General features: G+C 37.6%; 1 protein-coding gene and 1 long non-coding RNA gene across 17 annotated transcripts in view; one reads left to right on the top strand and one right to left on the bottom strand.

Moving 5' to 3' along the window:
* Positions 1-15,444, top strand: part of col16a1 (collagen, type XVI, alpha 1) — a 156,668-nt gene that overhangs the window by 59,509 nt on the left and 81,715 nt on the right. For all 16 annotated transcript variants that reach the window (XM_087295958.2, XM_087295950.2, XM_087295955.2 and 13 more), the window contains exon 9: positions 9,084-9,116. In XM_087295958.2, coding sequence (XP_087152084.2) covers positions 9,084-9,116 — 33 coding nt within the window. The remainder of the gene's footprint in view (positions 1-9,083; positions 9,117-15,444) is intronic.
* LOC148679812 (uncharacterized) lies at positions 8,115-13,234 on the bottom strand. Its single transcript, XR_015945396.1, has 3 exons — positions 11,816-13,234; positions 10,482-11,413; positions 8,115-10,431 (listed from the first exon to the last, which is right to left on the bottom strand). It is a non-coding gene; the product is annotated as an uncharacterized LOC148679812 (long non-coding RNA).

Here is a 15,444-nt window from a genome sequence, read left to right as displayed (position 1 = left end):
AGCAGATTTCAGGTCAAAGCGTTCTATCAAACTCTATGGCGAGACTCAACAAATGGTAATAAAAAATGTTTACAAGTGATACATTTTTTTATCAATTGCTAAAATATTGATGTCTGTGATGCAGGAAGTCCAGAGACTGTTGTGTACACCATGACTTTATATGAAATTCACTTTAATGTGTGATATGACTTCAAAAGTGGTCATAAATGAATATTTTCTCATTTCAAATGAGTAACGGCTTGGACTCGGAAACTAGGGGTGTCAAAATTAATTCTTTCTACGGTGCACAGTGATGCAGACGTGGACAATTCGGTATCGGTTCAGTAATAATCATAACCGGTTATTATGTATTGACGTCATTTTTCTCATATGCGCTCATATGTCATATGTCGCAACTATGGCGAGGGAGGTGAACTTGAGTATTTACAACGCTCCAACTACTTAAAAACGCAGAAACTCACACACTCTTTCACTGACACTTACAGCAGAAGCCCCTATTTCACTGTGATTGAGAGAATGAAAGTGAACTCCATTTTTCTCTCTCTCACTGTGGCCTATTTGACCTGCTGGCGTGACTTTTCCTCTTCTCTTGGCTGTTACAGCGATACATCTGGATACAGACACAAGTGCCTGACCAGCAAAGACCAGGCTGGCATATGAAAATGGCCCGAAAATGGTCCAAACCTGTACTGGTCAAGCAGCTAAAACCAGCGTAGTCTGGTTTAAGCTGCTTTTTTTTTTTAGCAGGGAAGTAATATCAAGGACTTTTAATATGATTCAAAAGCATAAATAAGAAAAAAATTAATAAAATAAAATAAATTAAAACTCCCTGAAATGTTATAGCCAACTATACTTATAATATGCTAATTTGCAGCAACCAGTTGACTTTTTGTAAGTTCCCCTGTTAAAACCCTTCAATGGTGCACTCCAGCAGTATTAGTATGTAAACAGATGAAGAAATGAGATGAAGATGTAGACTGCTAAATATTCTGATGTTTTCAGCATAAAATGACACTGTTTGTAAGTATTAAGCATTAGGAGGCTTTTGAGTGACCTCCTCTGCAAAATGAAAAATAGAAAATGGCTGTAGTGCAGTGGGCTGTAGAAATGCTGAAGTTAAGCTACTTCTGCAGCTCTTTTATTTTTCACGCTTGCTCCTTTGGTTCTTGTCTATCCACAATTGTTCCTGCACCTACATGTTGTTTTTCTTTCTCTCTTATACACTTAGTCGTAGTTTGGTCCCACTTTATATTAAGTGGCCTTAACTAATGTGTACTTACATTAAAAAGTGCAATGTACTTGTTGTGTTCATGCAGAGCACTTCTGGTGCTATTGAGGTAGGCTGCAAGTAAGGTTGGGTACAGGTTTGGGCGGGTTTAATGGTGGGTTAAGGTGTAAGGGATGGGTCAATACTATGATTACAGATGCAATTACATACATAAATTGCAAACATAATTACAACCATGCAATTTTTTTAATTATGAGTACAATGTAAAAATATGTATATAGACATTAAGTGCATTGTACCAAATTATTAATTTACATGTAATCATATATTGTCAAGGCCACTTCATATAAGTGGCACTAGCAATTTTACTACAGATGGAATAATCATTTTAATGGTCACACTTTATTTTAATGCACAATTCATGAGCATGATCTGACTTATAGCAGTGCAATATGGCTGCATGGTGGGAGGCGTGCGTTGGCTCAAGACCACAGGCTTTGACTGTGAAGGCCTTCACTGGTTCGTCCTACCAGTGAAGATATATAGCCATATCACACTGCTACTTGTGTGATATTGCATCTATACAACATTTCAATGGCATTATTGTGTTTATAAAACAGAAATTCAAAAACAAAGAGTCTCAAAGATTCTTTTGTACGAGGAACTACCTTCTTCCGCCACTCACATCTGCTGCTGACGTCAAAACAGCAGAAACGGTTGCTACTTCACCAATGTCACTTTAGAGCTAGTATTTGAATGATTCTCTAGCGTAATGTCTAAAGTGATGACAAACCGCGCGATTTTGATCACATTTTAAGATTATAAGGCTGAACGGCTTAAAATGCCATCAGTTAACAAATATTTCCCAGTATTTCTCAGTTGCAATTAAGATGCCACCATAATTAACCCTGAAAAAGCCAAAGCAAGGCAAATACTACCAGATTGCTATGGTAAAAATACAGCACTACAACATACAAAAGAAAGAGATCAACTTAGAATGTCATTTACCTATTTTATAAGGATTTGTTCAGCCGTAGTTTGAAATTTACACAGAATTTTTGTCCCCTAGGGACTTTTTATGCAGTCTCTGTCGCCATCTTGTGGCGGAATGTCAACCATTTTATGACTGGCTAATGGCTGATAACATGCTTAATTTCTGAAATGATAATTATTTAAAATAGGCACTATTCTTATAAACAAACTGCATAGTTGCGATCTAAACAACAACATTCTTGCCTACAAAAAGCCTCAAAAGTGCATTTTGTTGTCCAACAGCTGCAATATTTGTCAAACTTTACAAAGTTGTTAAATTCCTCTTTAGTCCTAGTGTGGGCAGAGTAACACACAAGAATAAAGAGGTTGTACGAGCGCTGATATTGCTTTAATATCTCTAGGCTATCAGCCAATCAGATTTAAGAACCAGATAGAACTGTTGTATAAATCCTATTACAAACAATTAACCACTAATTAGCTACTTATTATTAGTTATTAATGTAATAGTTGGCTTTAGGTATTGGGTAGGGTTAGGGATGTAAAATAAGACCATACTTAATAAGTGCTAATAAACAATTAATATCTTAATAATAGACAGGTAATCTGTTGTGAAAGTGTTGAATTACTTGAACTAAAGTGTTACCTATTTGTTTATTTGTGTTGTTCAGTTTTTGTTCATGCTAGTTTTTATATTAGTCAATTCTTTAACAAAGTATAAAAAGCTTTATGTTTTATTGTTAAATAGCAGCTATATTGAATATCTCCCCATGAGAAGTCACAATGGTTTGAAGCAAGATGGGTTGAGCAAATGAAAGAGTTTTGGTTTTTGGATGAACTATCCTTTTGCTGGCCAACCGTGCACTATATATAAACAAAACTCTATCAAAGTTTCATGGTTTGGAGATGAAGTTTACATCAGCAGCTACAAATAAACACACAATCACCACTGACCCCCTCACATCTTTCTCCATTTCTGCGGCCTCTACCTTCTCCAGGAATAACCAAAGTTCAGCCTTTCCCTTTTCTTTGGACCAGATTTTTGGATGCTATTTTCCCCCTGCAAAACCAATCCATCAGCAGTTTCTCGATGCTAATGAAAGCGGTGTGTACGAGGGCAAGAGCTGGTTGTCTGTGGAAAAGAGCAGTTGTGATGTCGGTGTGGGCTGCTCTTGTTGTTTCTCCTGGCAGCAGTGAGTCATGATCATTAGCAGGGCTTAATAAAAAGCTTCTCGGTGAAGGCACTTCAGCTGGTCTCCAACTGGTCACATATCATCTCGGTTTGCCACGTGTATTGTTTCGTACACACTCAGACATGCAGCATAATTACATCCAGAGGGCTCTGTTCTGGAGCCAAACACACTCAAAGCTACGTGTAACTGTGTGGCTGCAATATGTAGTGTTTCTTAAATTCCCACTTTTGCGTGGAAAACATCCCAACGAGAATCGCAGTAGGAGGGTTGGGGTGGAAATGCTATTAATAGTTTAAGGTATAAATGCTTTTAATCTTTGCTGACGTGCTGACTAGGGAATTAACTCCACTGGTAGTCTTTAGATGTGTCATTTTGTGTACCTTCATGCTAATTCCTTTCTCAGTATTTACTCTTTTCATCCCTCTGATAATATGCTAGGTGCTCTAACTAAATAGTGTTTGATTTTGCCAAATTGAGCAATTGTCTAACGAAGGCAAATTTGTACAATTTAGAATAATTACCTTAATTTGTATTTTTGCCTAAAAGGATTTGTTCACCCCAAAATACAGTTTCTGTTATGATTTATTTTCTCTAATGTACAAATATTTAAGAAATGTTTTTACAGTACACAAATGAAGGTGTCTTGAAGGTAAATATAACAGATTAAAAGCCTCATAATGTTGACAATGAGTTCAAATGATAAATAAATGTATAAATAAATCAATTTAATCCAAGTTTTGAAGAAACATGATCACTTTATATAATGATACTGATCAAATATTATCATTGTTAATATTTTTTTTGCAAACATTAGTCAACTAAAGCAATAATTAGGACATTTTAATTATTAGGAGCTTTGATTATTTTATGTATACATTGTTAACGATTTCCAATAGAATCTAAAGTAGCTTGCTGTCAAACAATTACAGTAAAAATACTGTATTTACACTTACAGCACCGTTTATCTTGCTGTATATGTATTTACAATATTGTATGTCTTTACTATAAGATTACTGTAACTTTACTGTAATAGAATTACAGTTATCACAATGCAACTTAAAAATACAGTAACATACTGCATAACTGTCCTACAGTAAAATACAGTTCATATTAGAGTTAAACACTGTATATGTGTATATTTGCAGATTTACAGCTGCATTACTTTTAAAAGATTTGACCTGTGAGTGTGTGAGATGATACTCAAATTGTGATCAAGCCCTGTATACATTTCTGGAGATTGCGAATTATGTAGCTAGAAGTACGTATGGCTGCATTTCGCCTTTAAAATGAACAATACGGGGCGCTATGACACCGTTTCTTTTCGCGCTTACCAGCTGATCACTTACCTCTATATGGACGACTTTTCCGCTGTTACCAGTTTGTCCAGTGGCTCGCCACATACTTCGGTGAATGAGTTGATCACGACAATGGGGTTTAAGTCCAGCGAAGAATGGTTCCAGAAAGCAAGTAATACTAACAATAAAAGCCAAAAAATAAAATATACAAGTAAATAACGGTGAGAATGTGGTAAAATCTGAAAACACGGTAAAAATTAAGGGGGTTTTCTTTTTTAGATTGCTTTTCAAAATACTGTTGGTTGGGTTTAGGGAAGTGGGTGGTCGCTGATCAATTGGTGCTTTTTAAAACACTATCGGTTGGGTTTAGGAAAGGATGTAGGTGGGGGGATCCGTCGGTTGGTCAGTCAGTCAGTGGACAGCGGCGTCTGGTAGATTTATGCGAGAAGAGCAGGTTCGAATGGCACTCGTAAGAAAAATATGAGGTCTTGAAAAAAGCATACACAGTGCCCTTTAGTGGATTTGCGGGAAAATAAAAAAACGTAGTTCTTGGGATGTATTTGGCGCTCTCCAGAAATGTACATAGGGGTACGTTTTCAGAATAAGCCTTTCAGAACGAGGTTGAAAAATGTCCTCGTAAGGTCAACATTTACTGGTATTGCTATAGTTGTGAGGACCACATGATTAGTAATAACACTACATTTTTAATTTGTGGGAATATTTTTGGTCTCCATGTCAAAACAGCTGATAAATCATACAGAATATGAAGTGTTTTGAACATGTAAAAATTCAGATTGTTTCCTGTGAACGTTAGATTTTGGGATAGCGGAATAGAATATACAGTCTAGTATAAAAATCGTTATGTCTGTGGGAAGTCCCCACGAAGATAAGTGTGTTTATTTATGTGTTCATACGGGGAATTGTTCCATACACAGTGTTATCCAGACAGCACCACAGCTGTAGCTCAGTCCAAATATACTTTCCCTTTATTTATCTGTATGAGGTACACATGCGCAGACAGGCAAAAAAAATAAAAATCACAAATGCTTCCATGTTTCTCCCTGACCCAGGTTACTGTCTTGTAACACTGCAGTCTGTGTTTTACGACAAACTGTAATGAGTTCCAGGATGTGTTGGACGCTGCTAGCATTAGCCTACTTCTGCATTAACCCCTTCCTCCTACGCATATCCTCAATCCACCCCACATTAAAGCCCCTTAAAAGCACAGCATTCTTCCATCATCGGATTCTTTCTCTTGAGCTCACCAGCAGGGAGAAATTCATGAGCTGAGAGCCGCACGGTTGCAGCTAAACAAAGTTCCCTGCATTATTCATGCGATCATTCCACTAGGGTTTTTGGAACAGGTCATCATAATTCTTTTCCATCCCGTGTAAGCCTGTAGCTATATGGACAACATGTCCATTTCATGTTCTCTGAGGAGCTCTGCTTTTAGTGTTTGTGTGTACGTGCTATACGCTCTCAGCAATTTCTGAACTGGGTCTCAGGGTATGACCGGTGATTAGGTAATAAGCACTTTTCCTTCATAGCCTTTTTTTTCATGATTTCTCTGTTTTCCATCCCTCTCTATTCCCATCAGCCTTCCTTCCGCCTCGTTTGCCTGCTCTGCTCGGACATGACTTGAGGATTTACGTTCGCGTCTGCTCCACAAACACATCTTTTGTTTTTCTGTCTGTCGCTGATGTTCTCTTTCAAATCATGTCCCTCCTCACCACACTTCCCCCTCTCCTTGCTTTGCCAGTTCTCCTCCCCATTTGCTCTCTTTCAAAAGAGTCTCATATTCGGTGTTGTACATACTGAAGAAACTGAGGGTAACAGTAATATGACAGCAGATATAAGTATACACTTGAGCATGTCAACGTCAGAACAATAAGTGAGAGATGGTGTTATGTACACACTGCAGGTATTGCTGGATCCTGTTTTAAGGGGCTTCAGTTTGTCTGTTTTTCATCTCAGTACAAGCTAAAATCTGCAGCTACAACTGCAGTAAGATAATTAATGATGTTTCCGGTTTTTGATAAAATAATACATTTTCAGGAACATAAATTGCACAAAGGGTTGTGCTATGTTGACAGAAAATTATAAAATATGTTTTTTTTTATAACAACAATAAATAAACTGTATTTTTAGAGTCCATTTAATAAATAAATGTGTCATTAAAGCCACCAATAGGTGGAGGAAAATTCCTGTCTTAATGAGTGATCCATTTAATTGCTCATTCCAACGATTTTTTCAAATATTTTATGAACAATAAATGTACTTATTACTTTATTTTATTAGTCTTTATTAATGTGACACTAAACCAATCATTCTTTTCATTTTGTTCAATCAGCTGGTCAAGTCAGTTAGCGTTTCTGTGTGGAGTTTGCATGTTTTCCTCATATGTTGGATAAGTGGGCAGTTCATTCCGCTTTGAGGACCCCAGATTAATAAAGGAACCAAGCAAAAGAACCATAGTCAAGTTCCTGGCCAACAGTATTTTTCCCTTATAAATCAATTCGTCAATAGCCACAAATAAGCGGGGGAGTTCTTGAGATCTACCTGAGCTCAATCTCCCCTCTCGCCCTCCAAACGGGTGGAAGCCCAGGGCTCGAGGATCTTTTGAACTCAGGGCTCTCTCCCGGGACAGCATGCCAAACAAGCTTATAATCAAGCATCAGCTAAGTGTGAACTGTTGAAATTGCTATTATTTTTGGTTTGGTGTAAAAGATGGGGTGCTTGATACTTTTTTACTCAGTAGACTCAATAAATAATAAGAATAAATAAACCATACTGAGTATTTAAATATTTGTATATTTATGTTTGTAAGCACATCATTCATTCATTTTTCTTCTGCTTAGTTTCTTATTTATCAGGGGTCGCCACAGTGGAATAAATTGCCAACTATTCCAGCATATGTTTTACACAGCGGATGCCCTTTCTGACGCAACCCAATACTGGGAAACACCCATACACTCTCATATTCCCACACACACTCATACACTACGGCCAATTTAGTTGATCCAATTCACCTATAGCACATGTCTTTGCACCCAGAAGGAAACCATAGGAAGATGAAATTCACAACCTATATTCCCCCTTTTCAATACTTCTGGTCACATGGAAAACTTTATGCTGCGTTTACACCAGACGCGGAAGAAGCGTCTAGTGCAAATGAGGCGGTGCAAATGACATAACGTGAGTCAGTTTCTAAAGGACAAAATCATACAGTGCCTTACATTTTTTTTCTTTTTTAAGATTTATTTTTCGGCCTTTTTGCCTTTATTAGATAGGACAGTATTGAGACAGGAAGCGAAGTGGGAGACAGAGAGGGTGGTAGGGTAGGGAAATGTCCTCGAGCCAGGATTCGAACTCGGGACGCCCTGACGTGCTACTGCACCATATGCCGGCGCGTTAACCACTAGGCTATTGCGCTGACACATTGCCCTACATTTTGAAAAAATATTTCAGGACCATTTCAATTGGATGTAAAAGCAGGCTCACACATTGTTTTTTTATTATAATCCTAAACAATTGTTGCATACTGCACAAACATGGCTCCAATGTCACACTGTAAGATCTCAGCTGTCATAATGTTTGACTAAATGACAATAAAGACACGCCAAACACAGAATAAAACTTTTTAGTTTGACATCATCCATCCGTGACACTTTCGCGTTCTGAAATGATTACTAACAGCAAACATAAACAATCTGTAGCGGCAATTTTGCACACAGCGCACCTAATAATACCAGGAAGAAAAACCAACTGTGATATTTGAATTGTCTCATGGATTGCGTCATCAGATTCTGCGCTTCTGTTGGTTCTTGGATTGACGCTCATCACAGCTGTTGTCAATGCAGGAAAGTCTCTGAAATCTTCTGACACTGACAGAACTTCATCGGAGGAAAAATCTGATCGCAACGAGCACTAAGCGGCTGTCAGTGAACATGTCAAACAAACGATCAAAGATCACAAATTTTAGCCTAGGATTTCAGGAATCTTTTAGGATTTTCCAAATTTGTCTCAGGTGACAAAATTGTGGCTGAAATTTGACATTGTGAGCGAGGCTTCTGTTTCATGCTGAATTTAATGAGTGATTGTTCATTCTAATGATTTGTTCAAATAGCTGATTCATTCAGAAAACAAAGCAAACTGTCTACATGAATGAAGCAACGATTTGTTAAAATGTTGGAACATTTTTCATTGGTGAAGCACACTTGATTTTGCACATTATTATTCTTTCTGTTTAAATGACTATTATTCTCTGTTTAAGATCTGGTGCTTGATATACTCTTAGTTTCAAGGCATAGATTGTTTTTGAAGTATTTCATCGTGTTGTAGAAATCTGACCTTTTGTTTCGTTTTTATGTCGTACAGGCAATCCTCGGATCCAAAGAACTGGCGGAAAAAGTAAGTTGTTTATATTAAGTCAACAGAAAAATCACTTATTTCTGTTTGCCATCAATAGCAACAGGCAGTCCCAATTATGAAGCTCTAAACCTGACAAAAAGAAGTGCGGCCCCTGCTGAATCCACAGAATAGCTGTAGAAATTCAGTTTAATTGGTAAGTAAATTGCTGCGTGCTGAGTTGCAGTGGGAAGAACATTGACACCTGACCCTGACAAACACATGAGATAATTTACTACTGATAGCAGACATTACACCTCAGGAATCTGGAGAGACTTTTGCTTGGTAAATGCGCTCTTCTGGCACTATGCGAGAAACCCACCCATGTTTTTATAAGCAAAAAACTCATGTCAGTTTGTCACCTTTCCCCCCTTCTCTGCACCCACTCAACACTCATCTTATATGACTCAGAGAAAGTAGGTACTATCTGCTTTCACACAAAACACAAAACCTCAAAATTCCTGTTTTTGAGTGGGATGTAAGTGGGGCTTATGTGGTTTTGATATGATTAACCAGGAAAAGCATTGGGTCTGAAATTGTTGTCCACCACTTTTGTTAATGTTAACTTTTTATATATACACTCATCGGCCATTATATTAGGTACACCTGTCAAACTGCTCGTTAATGCACATTTCTAATTAACCAATCACATGGCAGCATTTAGGCATGTAGACACCAGAAGACAACACCAGGTGACGCTCCAGTCAGCTAAGAACAGGAAACTGAGGCTACAATTTGCACAGGCTCACCAAAATTGGACAACAGAAGATTGGAAAAACGTTGCCTGGTCTGATGAGTCTCGATTTCTCCTGCGACACTCGAATGGTAGGGTCAGAATTTGGCATCAAAAACATGAAATCGTGGATTCATCCTGCCTTGTATCAATGGTTCAGGCTGGTGGTGGTGGTGTAATGGTGTGGGGGATTTTTTTTGGTACACTTTGGGCCCATTAGTACTTAGTACTAATAGAGCATCATCTCAATGCCACACTACCTGCGTAATGTCGCTGACCATTTTCATCCCTTCATGACCTAGGGTGTACTCATCTTCTGATGGCTAATTCCAGCAGGATAACGTGTCATGTCATAAAGAGTGAATCATCTCAGACTGGTTTCTTGAACATGACAATGAGTTTACTGTACTCAAATGTCCTCCACAGTCACCAGATCTCAATCCAATGGAGCACCTTATGGGATGTGGTGGAACAGGAGATTTGCATCATGGATGTGCAGCCACTGCGTGATGCTATAATTGTCAATATGGACCAAAGTCTCTGAGGAATATTTCCAGTACCTTGTTTAATTTATGCCACGAAGGACTAAGACAGTTCTGAAGGCAAAAACGGGTTCACTACTGTATTAGGTGTACCTAATAAAGTGGCCGGTGAGTGTTTTAAGTTGAGAAAACATCAGTTAAGAAAGGATCTGATCATATTGATATATTAAATGTATTTCATCAATGTGATGATCATATTGCTTTTGTACATTATTGTAGATCATATCGATTGCATACATTTGGTAACCATTAAAAGTTCATCATTATACCCTGAAACTGTCCAAAATTGTGTTACAACTTTTCTAAAATTGCATTTAAACATTTTAAATAGGATATTACATAATATATGCTAAAGTTGAGATTTATGACGAAGTACAAAATAAAAAATAATCATTTTGAGAAAACAGCATTTAAATATATGTATTGCAATTGAAATCTACAGACACAAATTGATTATGTGCCACAGAAGAAACATTTAAAGGATATTTTCTTTACATTGGACTCGATTAGATACTTTAAAGCGAGTAAACCCGTTGCCTTAAAAATTAAAGGTTGACTTTAAAACGTGAACTGCTTGGTTGACTGAATTTTTATGATTATGAACAAAGTTAATTTACTTAATACTTGTAAAGGGATGCTTCCCTCAACTTTTATTACATTACAGTTTATTACATAACAGTTCATTATAATTGTCATCATTTACTCTCCCTTAAATTGATGTCTTATTTTGACACAAATGAAGATACTGTATTTTGGAGAAAGCTGAACACCGGTAACCATCGACTTCCATGGTATTTGTTTTTCCTTTTATGGACGTTGTTACAGGTTTTCAGCTTTATTCAAAACATCTTCTGAAATAACCCCACAAATTTTTATAACCACTTAAAGGGGAGTAAATATAATTTTTAGGATCAACTATCCCATTAAGGCAGTGGTTTCAAACTCATTTCCTGAAGGGCCGTAGCTCTGCACATTTTAGCTCCAACGCCCCTCCAACTCACACCTGCTTAATAGTCTCTGGTAGTCTTAAGCCTCCTTTACACTAATGCGTTTTCGTTTTAAAATGCATAAGTTTTGCTATGGTTACACCATCCTTCCACACTATGCCAGAGTTTTAGAGTTGAAAATGCTGGAGAGATCGTTTTCATTCTAAAACACTGCTGCTTCGTGTCAGTGTGGACAGGGGAAAAGGGAGACATCTGAAAACAGAGGCATAGCTGCAGACATTCGCCTCTCTGATTGGTACATTTCCCTCAATATTAAAGTTTGAAATTGAAAACAAACTCCAGAGGACACGTCGGGTAAATCTTCAATGGGAACAGTGTATCTTAACAATGAAATGAAAACATGATTTAAGGAACTGCTAATTTCATTTTGATATTAGCAACTTATCAGACAGCAGAAATGTTGAGGCGTCATGTAGCTACATATTTATATGAGCGTCATCTTAACTGTATGCATAATTTAACAAAACGGAGCTTATAACCTTACTGCCTCCTTTCATTCTCATTAAAAATACAAAACATGTCCTCTCTTTTACTGAATATCAGTTTTAATAATCAGTAATGTCTATTATAAAAGTATAACATACAATAAATACATTATAGGAAATAAAGGCAAGCAATCAGTCAATATACAGAATGTACCTGGTTACATTAATCATTAACTTATCTTTGTGCTCAGCCAAAACACGTTACCTGAGAGCAAGTAATAGATTCAAAGACCAAAGTGAGGGAATATGTCGTCAGATAAAGACAACAAGATGAATTAAATATCAAGTTTAACAAATATAGTGAGATTAGATCCAGCGGTAAATCCTTGATGTACAGTCTGACGAGCACAGCTCTCCTCTGGGTAGATTTGCTGCAGTGTGTGCGGTGATGTGTGTTTTCAGGGGTGTGGTGTAGCAAAGAGTTGTGGAAAGGGGATCGTTTTCATTCTAAAACACCTGTGGGAGGAAACCGAAGAGCCTGGGGGAAACTCACGCAAGCGTGGGGGAGAACATGTAAACTCCACTCAGAAATGTCACCTGGCCAGATATAGGCTTGAACCAGTGACATTCTTGTTGCGAGGCAACAGTGCGAACCACTGGGCTGCCGTGCTGTTCTGTCAAGGAAAAAAAAGGAGAGGAGTTGATCGGAGAGGAGATTTTTCAAGATGAAGATGGCTGTAGTTTTACTGCACAATTATAATTGTAATTTACAGTGTAACCAAAATTGCAAGTAATACTTACTTACAGTAAGGAAAGATGCTCTGGTTATTTATAGTGAGTTAGGTATTGTCTGATTGTTGAATTCTGCATTAACTAATGCAGGACCAGCCTCAATCAATCGTGATCCTCTTGAAATTAGTTTATAAATACACTTCAAGTTGAATCAGCTGTGTTTGATTAGGGTTGAAGCAATACTCTACAGAGCGGCAGCCATCCAGGAATTGAGTTTTAGACCTATGCTTTAAAGCAACAGGTTTATTCACTTTATTTAAGTAAAGTCAACCAATCGTCACCTTGGAATTATAAGGTTCTATCTGCGTTCTGAATGATTTTGAGATATTGAGCTTCAAAGTTTTTGCATTCCATAGCAAACAGTATGTGTGTAACATTTTTTTAATAAAAAGTCTTAAAATGTAAACAACTTATAAAAAACATGTAAAAAAAAAAAGTCATTTAATAAGAATGTCAATAACTCAATTTTGACAAAAATGTCAGATAGAACCTTATAATTCTAAGGTGATGTAATGTTTTTTTTTTTTTTTTTTTTTGCAGTGCTGTAAAACAAACCCAGAATCTCCAAACTGTGTGTGAAATAAAATAAAAACACTGTTTCTGTATGCGGTTTCTCATCTTTAAAAAAAATTAAATTAGACTTTGTGATGATCAATATCACACCACAAATGCTGTCATTTGTTCTCAGTTTCTATTGAACCCAGAACATTCCAGTGAGTTTGGTTAAACACATGAAATCTTTAAAGCGATACCTAGTCCAGCAGTGGAACTATATGAAATCTGCTCACTGATGCGAGCCGAGCGAGTGCATGAAAGAGTTGATTTTCATCATGTTGCTTTTTTTTAGTGTGCACCTCTGGAAAGAATGAATCAGCCAGAGCTGCTGCAGAGAAAAGGCCCCTTCCTCTCTGTCTCTCAGAACCTCACCACCATTTTTAACAGTCTGTGCTCACCACATCAATGCGCGTTAACCGCCTGTTGGCTAAGCAGAACTCGACGGGTGGTAGATTCTGTTTTAATTGTGCTTTTTCGCTAAAAACGAACAGCTTTTAATAAATATTTCACTTTGCGTGTCCCCTCCTCCCTTATAGCTCTTCAGCTGGTGTTGGTGAGCATCGCCATAAGGAGTCTTCTGTTCCTTATTGATCTTTGTCTCCTGTGAGAAAAACCAAAATGACACGCAGTCGTGGTCCTCGTGCACGCGCAACCTATTTTGTCCGTTAACTTTGTGTTGCACTGCCACCCGCAGGTTAATATGTTCAACTGCACGTAAGGCAATGTAGGTTTATTGCAGAGGCCACGTACAAAAATCCCACCGCAAAGGGGTAGTTCACCCCAAAATGAATAGTACTACTCACTATTTACTCACGCTCAAGTGATTATAAACCTTTACAAGTTTCTTTCTTCTGTTGTACACCAAAAGTCACTATAGTTTAGCATTTTTAAATTTGTTTTTATTTCAATACTATTTTTGCAATTTGCTCTCTATATTAGTTTAGTTTTTGTTTGTTTCATAAATATTTTTTTTTTGTTTATTTTAATTTAAATTGAGTGAACACATTTCTAGTTAGTTTTCTATACAGTCAAGCCCGAAAATGGTTCATACCCCTGGCAAATTCTGACTTTAAGTTATACTTTTATTCAACCAGCAAGTTTTTTTTCCCCAAAAGATAAGATGATGTGCCAAAGGGATCATTTTGGTGATCCGATTTTATTTACATTGGAACAAAAACTTTAAGTCAGAATTTGTCAGAATAATTTCAGACTTGGCTGTATATTTAGTTTCAGCTCAAATTTTTTGATGAATTTTTGGTGATTATAGTTTAACGAACTTAACATGTCCTGTCCATTGTAGACCAAAGCAAAGTTTAGTGTATCAGCTGTCATTAAGTATTGTGCAAAACCTCTTATTATTTATTCATTCATTCATTTTCCTTTGGCTTATAGTCTCTGATTAATCAGAGGTCGGCACAGCAAAGTGAACCACCAACTTTTTCAGCTTATGTTTTACGCACTCTCTCATTTATATACACACTCATACATTATGGCAAATTTCATTCATTCATTTTCTTTTTGGCTCAGTCCCTTTATTAATCTGGGGTCGCCACAGCGGAATGAACCACCAACTTATCCTGCCTATGTTTTACGCAGCGGATGCCCTTCCAGCTGCAACCCTTCATTGGGAAAAACCCTCATACACACTCATTTACACACATACACTACGGACAGTTTAGCTTACCCAATTCACCTGTACCACATGTTTTTGGACTTGTTTGGGGAACCGGAGCACCCGGAGGAAACCCATGCGAACACGGGGAGATGCAAACTCTACACAGAAATGCCAACTGGCCAGGTAAAAGCTTGAACCGGTGACATTCTTGTTGTGAGGCAACATTGATAACCAATAGGCTGCCGTGCCGCCCTGTCAAGGAAAAAAAAAGGAGGAATAGGGGTGGAAGGGGGGGATTTATCAAGATGAAGATGGCTAAGGTAAGATGCTCTGGTAATTTATAGTGAGTTAGGAATTATCTGATTGTAAAATTCTGTATTAGCTAATGCAGGACCAGCCTCAATCAAGCGTGATCCTCTCGAAATTAGTTTACAAAATAAACTTCACCAAATTGAATCAGCTGTGTTTGATTAGGATTGAAGGCAACCCATGCGAACACAGGGAGATGCAAACTCCACACAGAAATGCCAACTGATCTAGCCGGGGCCTGAACCAGCGATCTTCTTGCTGTGAGGCTATTGTGCTACCCACTGCGCCACCATGCTGCCCTATGACAAATTTTGTTTACCCAATTCACCTATGCCGCATGTCTTTGGACTGTG

The sequence above is a fragment of the Danio rerio genome, chromosome 19 (assembly GCF_052040795.2).
Source record: "Danio rerio strain M-AB ecotype USA chromosome 19, GRCz13ab, whole genome shotgun sequence".
NCBI classification, from domain to species: Eukaryota; Metazoa; Chordata; class Actinopteri; order Cypriniformes; family Danionidae; genus Danio; species Danio rerio.
This window is presented reverse-complemented; position numbering and strand designations above follow the sequence as displayed.